A 10,696-nucleotide genomic window follows, 5' to 3' on the forward strand; every position below is an offset into this window, starting at 1 on the left:
GTAGAATTCCCAGCTTACGTATGTAGGGGAGAGACCCCAAACCCATACCTAAGGTGGGTGGGCTGTAGGTCACAACATTTGTTTCCAAAAAACCTCGTTCCAAAACGGCAGGTATCACCTGTCCCTCCTAGTTCTCTTTAATGGAATGAACTCTGGGGACTGTTGGAGACTCAAGGAAAAGGGCTGCTCTTGGCCGGGACCAACCTGCCACGGGCACCAGCCCTTGGGTGGCTCAGCAGATGTGGTGAAACCCAATCTGTGTGCCTGGTGCACAGTGAGGCCAAACAAACTTCAGAGTTTGGAGCAAAGCAAGGTTTCTTGGAAGGGCCAAGGAAGCAGAGGACTTTCCCGGTGGATCAGTGGTAAAGAATCTGCCTGTGATGCAGGAGATGTGAGTTCATTCCCTGGGTCAGGAAGATCCCCTGGAGGAGGGCATGGCAACCTATTCCAGTATTCTTGCTGGAGAATCCCCACGGACAGTGGAGCCTGGCAGACTGCAGTCCACGGGGTCGCAAAGAGTCAGACACAACTGAGCATGCACGCAAGAGCAGACTTGGTGACGTCTCTTGTTTGTTTCTCTATTTGTAAAATGGTAATGATAGTAATTCCTAAGAGGAATTGTTCCACTTAATTGAAAGGTATGTAAAGCATCTGGTAAGCCCGGAACTTTTAGCTCCTGGCAGGTATGGGTGGAAGTGGCTTTTGTTCCTCTGGTAGGTGTTGCAGCCCCTGTGTGTATTTCCCTGTTCCTTCTACAAGTGTTTAACCACTTTCACATATTTTGGCTCACCTGCATCTATGCCTGTTCTCTCTGGAAGGTTCTAATAGAAGACTGTATTCCAGTACTGAAGAGGTACGCCAAAGAAGGGAGAGAGTTTGATTATGTGATTAATGATTTGACAGCTGTTCCAATCTCCACATCTCCGGAAGAAGGTAGATTCTGTTTTTCCTTTTATTTTAAACTTTTTTTTTTTCGTATTGGAATATAGCCGATTAACAATATTGTGATAGTTTCAGGTGAACAGTGAAGGGACCCAGTCATACATATATACATATCCATTATCCCCCAAACTCCTCTCCCATCCAGGCTGCCCCAGCCAAGATAATGTTCACAGAAATATGGAAATGTTTTTCTTAACATCATGTGAGAATGAAAGGATCTTAAGACATTGTCTAGTGAAGTTCCTTCATTTATTAAAGGTAGTAAACTGAGGCCAGTGGTGGAAAGATGGCTAGATTTGGCTTTGGTCAGATCCTGTTTTGCCACTAAATGAGCAAAATTAACGCAGTCGTTTGAAACAAGTATAGAAATAAAATGACTCATGATCATACCATTGAGATATCTGCTTGTTTCATAATTTACATATTGGGATTTTTTTTAACCTGTACCGGGACAATCTGGTGACCTTTCTGAGCAACACCAGAGACAAGGCCCCTTCTCATGCCATGCACTCAAAATCACTGCTGGCTTAGGATTTCAGTGTTCATGTTTTTTCTATTACCTTGTCTTCCTGCTGAGTTTCCAGACTCAGGTCCCCACCCTCACTCTTGCAGTTTCTCTCCTGAGATGTTACTGCTTTTCCCTTTGCTTAAAGGTGTTCTCTTTCAGATTTCAGCCTGCTTTTGTGTCAAATCTTTACGGGTATAGTGAGAGCAGTGTTATGTGCCTCCGCATTTGCTTTTGATTTTGCTTGTATAGAGGTATATGTGCACGTGTGTCCAAGACACAAAATACATGACAGTGTGTTCTTGTTCACGAGCCCTTGAATATTGGGTCTCATGGCTAGTTCTCTTTTTTTTCTTTTTGTTTTTTTTTTGAATCATTGAATATTAATGTGAATGTTTGACTTTAGATGTTGTTTCTCATGCATGCAAACTGATATTTATAAAACTTAATTTTTTTTAACATCCAGATTCCACATGGGAGTTTCTCAGACTGATTCTTGATCTCTCAATGAAAGTATTGAAACAGGATGGGAAATATTTTACACAGGTATAGACTTCTGTTTTTTTCCCCAAGAAATACTCAGTAAAAATTTTACGTTTTGTGCTTCACACACCAAAATACTTAGACATTGACATAAAGACTAATGATAGCACTAACTGTTTAGTTACTTGTCAAATGAAGACTAAATAAGGTTTAAAGGGACTGGGTATAGTACAACAGTATGCTCTTCCAATGCTGGGACAGTACAACTACTGAAAACAATGGTGAGTGGGAGAGACTGGGACAAGTATATGCCAAAATCTTACGTATTTTCAGCAATCATATTGGTGGTGATGGCTTTAGTATTGCTTTTCTTAGTTGTATTTGCAATGTGGCATAAAGCCATTGAGCATTTATGCAATATTTTAATTCTATCCTTAGCATTCTCAATGTGGAAGTAGGTAGTTGAAGATGTAATATAAAAGTGGATAAATGAAACTGTTGTACTGAAAATTTTTCTTATGTCTGTCTGTGTTCTCAAGCAGTAAGTTTGTAAATAGCTGACCTGTCCCTTTTAGGGAATTAATGAGTTCTGTCCTGTCCTGTTGAGAGTTTCCCCCATGGTTCAGTGGTAAAGAATCCACCTGCAATGCAGGAGACATGGATTCCATCCCTGGGTCAGGAATATCCCCTGGAGGAGGAAATGACAACCCACTCCAGTATTCTTGCCTGGGAAATCCCATGGACAGAGGAGCCTGGTGGGCGACAGTCCATTGGGTCGCAGAGAGTCGGACATGGCTGAGCATCTAGGCAGGCATGTACCTTGTTCTGTTCTGTCCTGTTACCATAACCTTCCAATTTATTAAATTTGGGCTTTGGCTGTAGAATGAGCTTCTGCCACCAGAAGAAGACACAGACCGTGATTTTTACCCCCTTCTCCCTCTTCACCCTCCTGAGAGTGTTTAGTAGAAAAGCCATCATAAACTGCAGTGGCTGCACTATGAGCTTTTGCCACAGAGGGAGACACAGACCGTGATATGTATATTCCCCCCCCCCAGCCGCCCCCCATATTCTCTGGAGAGTCTTTAGTGGAAAAAAACCATCATAAACTGCACTGGCTGCAGTATCAGCTGCTGACATCAGGGGGAGACATAGACCATGATTTTCTTTTCTTGTTTTTTTTTGCCTTCGGGCCTCATCCTCTAGGAAAAGTCATCAATATAATTTCATAAACTGCTCTGGCTGCAGTATGAACTGCTGCCACCAGATGGAAGCAAATTGTATTTTCCTCATTTTCTAGGGTATTCTTAATTTTAAAAGAAGGTTTGAAGTCAGTATTTCCTGATACATAAAAATACATATATATATCTTACTTAAGTCCTTAACATTTTGGAAATGATGGCAAAAGCGCCTAATTGGTGATCAGTCTTTTTACTTGGTTGAAAAAGCCCTTGATTCATAAGCAGAAGATAAGCAGTATTGTACTCTGGTCCCTGTAATTAGTTCTTAAGCATTTTCAGGAGAACTCTACCTCTCCCTCCCACCCCCCCCGCAACTTTTTTTTTTTTAAAGCATTAGTATATTTAATGGACTTTTATTTTTGATCTTCCCCACCCAGGGATTGAACCTGGGTTTCCTGCATTGCAGGCAGATTCTTTACCATCTGAGCTACCAGGGAAGCCCAAGTATATTTAAACGTCAAGAACTATGGGAAAATTCCTGATTTTATTCTTCTGAGGAGGCTTTTTTAAAGTAAGCCCTGGGGAGTTTATGAGGCCTGAGATTTATAATGCTGAAAACAAATTGGCAACTCCTTGAATTTGTTTCCAGCCGATCCTGTTTTCTTCCTCTTCCCCCTGCACAGAACACCCCTACAGGTAGCAGTTAATCTTTGATCATCTCATACTTGCTGAAAGTGTTGGCAAGCTTCAAGGGGAACAGACAACTGTCTACAAGTGGACTTTTATTTTTTGTAACCCCTGATGCTTAGGAATGATTTTTTTTTATTTTATTTTTTAACTTTACAATATTGTATTGGTTTTGCCATATATCAACATGAATCCACCACAGGTATACACGTATTCCCCATCCTGAACCCTCCTCCCTCCCCGTACGAGGAATGATTTTTAAAAAGACATTCTAATATTGACTTTTTAAAAGCCAGGGGTCCATAAACCACGGGCCATTTCTCACCCCTTGCTTGTTTTTTGCCGTTTTCTTGACACACAGCCACGCCCGTTCATTACACGGTGTCTGCGGCTGCTTTTGCAGTACAGCAACAGCTTGGAGCAGTTGTGGTGAAGACTATATGGTCTGCAAAGCTTAAAATATTTTCTCTCTGGCCCTTTGCAGAAATTTGCTTACCCCTGCTTTACAGGAACTCTACAGTGAAACCTGCTCAAACCAAGTGGCCTAATTCCTGTAAAAGCAACCCAAATTCAATGAGTTGGGTTTTCATAAGTGAATATTTCTCAAGGAGAGCATTGATATATTGATAGAACTGGATTCTTTTTATGTTTCTGCAAATAGAAATCCCGTGGGGCTTAAGTTGGGAAAGAAAGTGAGGCTCTGGCATCTTTAATCAAAAGAGACTGAGAACAATTTGGATCTAATGCAAACCAGTCAGTTTGCAGTAGACAACAGGTGCTCTTAGGAAGAAAGTGTGACTGGTGTCTTTTGTTGCAAATATTTGCCTGGTAGACTGCTTTCTCAGTGTGGACAACTAATAGAAGCACTTGCTTGACAGATCGTCACCACACATTTGTTAACACTAAAGATCAGGCTTTGATCACCTGGCCTTTGCCAACCAACTTTTACTAAAAACCACCTTAAATACTCAAGGCTGTGCTGGTTTCTAAGAGTTATCCAAAAGACGTCTTAGGATGTGCTTCCCACCCCTGCATTCAGTATAGTTGGAAACTCAAGGCGATCTCATTTTATGATGCCTGGAATCCCATAGTATGTTGGGTGGTTCAGCATGCCATATGGACCACAGGGGCATAGGCCTGTGAAGAAGCAGTAGTTTGGTCAAGAGCCACAGCATGCTCTGACTAAGGATGCACTGATGGTATTGCCACAGTGGAACACTTTCCTTTTGTAGCACATGGTATGCTCAGGAAATGCCCTTAATACACTCACACCCTGCTTCCCTTGGCCTGTAGCTTAGGAACAGAGGAAAGGTTAAAGATGGGACAAAAATGGTGTTTGGCTTGTTAACTTGGTGACTGACAAAAGCTAAACGTCCCTGCCTAAAATTGCTTACATCACCATGGAGATTTTATGATGTCACTAATTTCACTGTGGCTGCTTGAAGACAGCCTTGTCTGTGGGCCACAAAGCTGGGGAAGTCCTTCTGGAACGTGCTCATTCATGGAGCCACGTCTGGTGGGCCAGAGGGCAGAGAGTTGCTTTTGTGGAACTAAGAGGCAGATCCTGGGACTTGACTTCTGCCCCTCCACTCCTCATTAAAAAAGCTGTAGGTTATTTGAAAGTACAAATGTGTGTGTGACATTCATGTTAGTTATGATACAAAGACATGAGCCCCCTCCGCGCCTTCCCCCACCCCCCACAGACCTCGATGTTACCAGTACGCTTGACACATCTACATTTCTCCATCAACCCCTCCCACCTTCTGGAAGTAACTCATTTAGAGTTTTTTTCCCCTCTGTTTTTTAGGTATTTCACATATGTGTGATTTCCTAAATCATCACGTTATTTTTGCTTGTTTTAGAAGACATAAAAATGGTATCATTAAGGAAATAGTCTTCCAGACTTTGTTATATTACAGATATGACATAAACTCTTTGAAAGATACAAACAATATTAAAATCTCTAAGGTAAAAAAGCAGGTGTCACCCAGAGCTAACATGGGGCAGCAAGAACCTTGTAGAATGGAAGACGCTGTATTGTGGTTTACCTCCCAGGTATGCCCCTGCCTTGCCATATTATTCTCTTCCTCTCCTCCTCAATAGGTGCTGAATTCTTTGCTATTAGCAATTTGTTATGTATCCCCTATATGTCTTAAGAACACTGTAGTTACATTTAAATACACAGAAAGGTGAAATGTATCATGGTACTTTTTTGGGGTAGGCATCTATTTGTGGGGTTTTTCTTTCTTAAACTGCTTTTTGACCATTTGGGATAGAATAAGTTGAAACTGTTCTGTTTATTTACTACATTCTTTGTAAGGAGGTCTTCCTGTATTCCGTCTATAAAGAGAGAGTATGGTGTCATTTTTAAGATGGCAAGGAAAAGCTTGAACTGTGAACCTTGGTGGTATTTCCATTCTATAGCTTCCCTAGTAGTGAGGTGTTCTAAAAACAACTGGGCAGTGTTTTCTATTTGTGCATCTTAAATTACACATGTGCTGTTTATATACTCTCATGGTGAACTTAATGTTGAAACCAAATTATATGCTGGTCAAAGGCACTTGGTCCAATTCCCACTGCAGGACCCTAGATGATGGGTTACTAAACAGGTTGGCACTGAAGTATGACGACATGCTGATCAAATGTGCTCAGTTAAAACTGCCCAGGCCAGCTCTCAGAATAGTCCTGTCTACCCACTTCCCCGTAGCTGGCTGGTTTTTTGATTTTGAAATGCCATCCTTAGAAATGCTTGTATCACAGGATGCTTTATTTGTGAATAATTTTCATCTTGGCTGTTTTGAGGCAAATTGATAATGAAGTTCTTATGAAGGAATTTTATCAGCACATATATTCTAGTCGTCTTCCAAATGTTTAGAACTTCAGAGGTTAAAAGGAAATAGTTGATATTAAATGCTCATCTTGTTTTCTAAATCCATTATGAGAAAATTGGGGGAAAATTGTGCTCAAATGATAAACCCTACCCCAGACCTACTTAATGAAAATCTGCAATGTAACAAGGCCCCTTATGATTCATATACACATTAAAAATTGAGAATTGCAGCTCTAGAATTAGGCAGATTCTGTATCCATTCACCAGCTCTCCTGGGTCTTGGCCACCAGCATTTCTGATTCTCTTCACCATTTTTTTTAATAGTCATAGAGTGGCTGCTGCAGCTCTACATATCACATCTAAGTTGCAGGCTGGAAGAAAGTTGAAGGAGTAAGGTCACTGTGTTTATCCTTGATTTGTCTACAGTCAAATATCACTTATACATGGAATCTAAAAAATACTACAAATGAATCTGTAAGAAACAGACTCAGACTCACAGACATAGAAAACAAACTTATAGTTACCAAAGGTGAAAGGGGACCAAGAGGGATAAATTAGAAGGTTGGGATTAATAGATACAAACTACTATACATAAAATAGATAAACAACATACAGCAGAAGGAACTATATTCAGTATCTTTTAATAACCTACAATGGAAAATAATCTGAAAAGATGTGTATATATAGGTGTATGTATATATGTAGCTGAGTCACTTTGGTGTGTGGCTGAAACTAACACAATGTTGTAAACCAACTATACTTCAATAATTAAGAAAAAGAACACATTTCCAAAAAAAAATCTTTTCCAGCAGATTTATACTATATTTCATTGACCACTCCTACAAGCTGGGGAGACAAAAAAGAAATGGCAAGAAACAGAGAAAAATTAGAACAGTGAAGTCAAGACAAAATGTTTGATAAAGAGTAAACTAGGGAATACCTTTAGTGTGTATATCTGGAATTGACTTTTGTTGGAGAAAGCACAAGGGTGTGAAAGAAAGAGTTTGTGTCAACATCTTAGACTCTTAAGAGGGTTGTAGTTTAAGTCATTCTGAAAATCAAGAACATTATGTTTCTGATACTTCATCCTCAATACTGTAGTGACTTTAGGGAAAACTTATTTTGAATGGGTTATGTGTATGAATGTTTGCTAATTGCATGGTGTTGATACAATGACTGTCACTAATGAGAAATTGGTCTCACTGCTTTCTGTTGCTTCATCCTCGAATAATTTGAAATGGCTTGGTAAATGAAGTAGAAGGATAATGAGCTAATGGACCTATAAATAGAATGCAATGCAATTTGTGAAAGTACAGAAACCTTATCTCATTTTCAGAGATGAACTTTTATCTAAAGCTAGAATTGTTCTCATTTATTAGAGACCTTCCAATGATTGGGACCCTCTGTAGGACTTAAGATTCCTATTGTTTGCTTTTCTCTCTTTGATTTAGGGAAACTGTGTCAATTTGACAGAAGCCCTGTCGCTCTATGAAGAACAGCTGGGGCGCCTGTATTGTCCTGTGGAATTCTCCAAGGAGATCGTCTGTGTCCCTTCGTACTTGGAATTATATCCTTTGACCACATCATCGTGTTGCCCAATCAGAACCCCCATGTAAAAACCATGCCCATTTACCAGTTTCAAGAAACAGAATTAGTTCTGTAGTATACAGAAGGCCCTGGTTTTCAGACTTGGCTGTATGTTGTAATCCCCTGGGCACTTGAAAACAATACAGATTCCTGGGTCCCAGCCTCAGATGCTGGGGTGTGGCCTGACACAGCCTCCCAGGTGGTTTGGATGGTATGGCACCACTGGTCCTCACAGTACCACCAGACCTGTGACATCACCTGGGAGCTAGTTAAACAGGCACATTCTTAAGCCCCACCCCAGCCTGCTGTCCAATCAGAAATACTGGAGGCTGGGGCCTCGTGACCTGTCTCAACCAGCCTGCCAGGAGATTGATGTGCACTTGAGAGCTTCAGAAAGCCACCCTAGCTGGAGCAGGCTGGCTTAAGAAGCTCATTGTCCTTTTACGTTTATATTATCCTACTTTAATATTAATTTCTACACTTGGCTTGATGCTGCTTTGCAGTAGAGATAGAGCTAAAAATAATGCCAGGCATCACAAAGTCAGGGTTGGTGTTCTTCATTTAGTTCCACTTAGTAAAGTCAGTCCAGAGAAATAAGAGAAGAACCTGGAGAAAAGGCAAAGGAGAACATTGTCATTGGACTTTCATAGTGCATTTCTTCCTCCTAAAAACTGGACAGTGTTCTGCAGACCAAAGCTTCCTCTCCCTGCCTGGCACCTTCATCAGGGTTGCTCTCCAGAGCATTCCGTGACAGTCAGATCTTTGTCTACATGCTCAAAGACTTTTGAAAGCAGTTGATGACATCTGGAGAAAAGGTTTCCACCCTCTGGCTCCTCTCTGGTCCCTCATCCTTCCACCATTTTTTCCTTCTCTTCCTCGGTCCCTCTCCTCCCACCTCCACCACCCTCCTCCCCCCACTCCCTCTGATGTTTCTCTCTCCTTCCCACCCTTCCTTCTCATATTAATTCCCTAAAACATTTTAGAGTCTTTGGAAGCACAAGTGTTCTCTGAGAGAATATTTGTGTCCCTTTAACCTTTTCTCTGCTAAGCTCCCCCACACCTCACCCCAACGTCACAGATGGTGGGCATCTAGGCTGTGAAGTGACCTTGTCTCGGAGGCCTTCGTGTCATTACCACAGTGCTGTAAGCTGTGAAGTGCTCATTCATCTTCCAATCTGTAGGCCAGTAAACAAACTTTAAGTGATGCCTTCAATTACCTACTCTTATTCCTTGACTCCTTATCCAGGTGGGTATTTTACACTGTTTGGAAGAAAGCTAAACCTTGAAAATCAGTGTCCCCGAGTCACGTGTGCTGCAAATAGCCTTCCTGACCTTTCTATGCTGTACGTGAAATCGAAACAAGTCAGGCAATTGATTGTGAATTCCTTCACGTTTCCTGTTTTTAATTATTTTTTTAATTTAAAAATCAAATGGAAAAATGTATATTTTGATGAACTAGGATGATTAGACAGCACAGTGAAGGCTGCTAAATGCACTGAACCCCTAGAATGTGATTTTTGTTTTTGTTTCTGTTTTTCTGTGTGGGCTTTTTTTTTTGTTTGTTTGTTTTGTTTTCATTTTGGTAGACTTTGAATTTGGTTGTTTGGAGGAGTGAACATCATTGTTTTCTTCTGGAGGGGAGTTCTTCATGGAGTTTCTTTCCCACCCAAATTGATATAGATATTAAAATTTGGTGCTTATGAGGAAAGACTTTAAAAATGATTAGCAACGCTTCAATTAAAGTTACAAATGAGAAATTTCATGTGTCTGTCGTTTTATTTCAGCCAGGTCCTCTCGTGCTCACTTCTGATCTCACAGAACAAAGGTGTCTCCTTGGTCTTTTTTTGGTTCTATCCTATCAGTTGGTGCCATTTATCTCTATAATAGGATGGCCTTAGGGCCTTTTTTGAACAGTAGTAATGACTTCATTTACCACCTTGGTAAATGATACACAGCCTATTACATTCACCACTTCTTCATTGTAAAATTGACCTGGAGGATGGGAAAAGATTTGGCCTTACTGTAAAGTTGAAAGTCAAAAGCTTATTTCTCTTAATAAGAGTTTCTCTTCCAACTCTTTATCGGTGTATTAGATGTGAAAATAAAGATCACTGTGGATTGCTGCTGTGAACTTGTCTGAGTATTTTAGACGCACAGATAGAGGATAGTTTATGTAGAGGCCCACAGCCACAGGAGCAACTTCAGCTCACCTAAGGAAGTGCGTGTCACTGCTGGGGAGTGTATGTGTGGGTCACAATTCACATAAAAAGGTAAGTTTATATTGACTCAGACTGTTAGACATCACTGGGTTATCCTGTTGTTTTTGAAAAAGTTTATGCTTTATCGAGGAAATGAGTTCATTTACGATGAATTTGTAGGAAGGAAACCATTAAATATACCCACTGTCTGTTCTGAGATAGAATTAGTGTCAGCCCATAACATTCTTCCGAGCTAGGTTCATGGTATGAAACATAAAATCTTTCA

The 10,696-nt window shown here is 40.7% G+C and overlaps 1 protein-coding gene across 1 annotated transcript in view; it reads left to right on the forward strand.

Moving 5' to 3' along the window:
* SMS (spermine synthase) overlaps positions 1-9,972 on the forward strand; it is a 50,368-nt gene extending 40,396 nt beyond the window's left edge. Inside the window, exons 8-11 of the mRNA XM_027533792.1 lie at positions 819-933; positions 1,914-1,993; positions 8,077-8,192; positions 9,459-9,972. Coding sequence (XP_027389593.1) covers positions 819-933; positions 1,914-1,993; positions 8,077-8,192; positions 9,459-9,498 — 351 coding nt within the window. The 3' untranslated portion in view covers positions 9,499-9,972. The remainder of the gene's footprint in view (positions 1-818; positions 934-1,913; positions 1,994-8,076; positions 8,193-9,458) is intronic.
* The last annotated feature ends 724 nt before the right edge of the window (positions 9,973-10,696 follow it).

Source organism: Bos indicus x Bos taurus, chromosome X, assembly GCF_003369695.1.
Source record: "Bos indicus x Bos taurus breed Angus x Brahman F1 hybrid chromosome X, Bos_hybrid_MaternalHap_v2.0, whole genome shotgun sequence".
Taxonomy (NCBI): domain Eukaryota; kingdom Metazoa; phylum Chordata; class Mammalia; order Artiodactyla; family Bovidae; genus Bos; species Bos indicus x Bos taurus.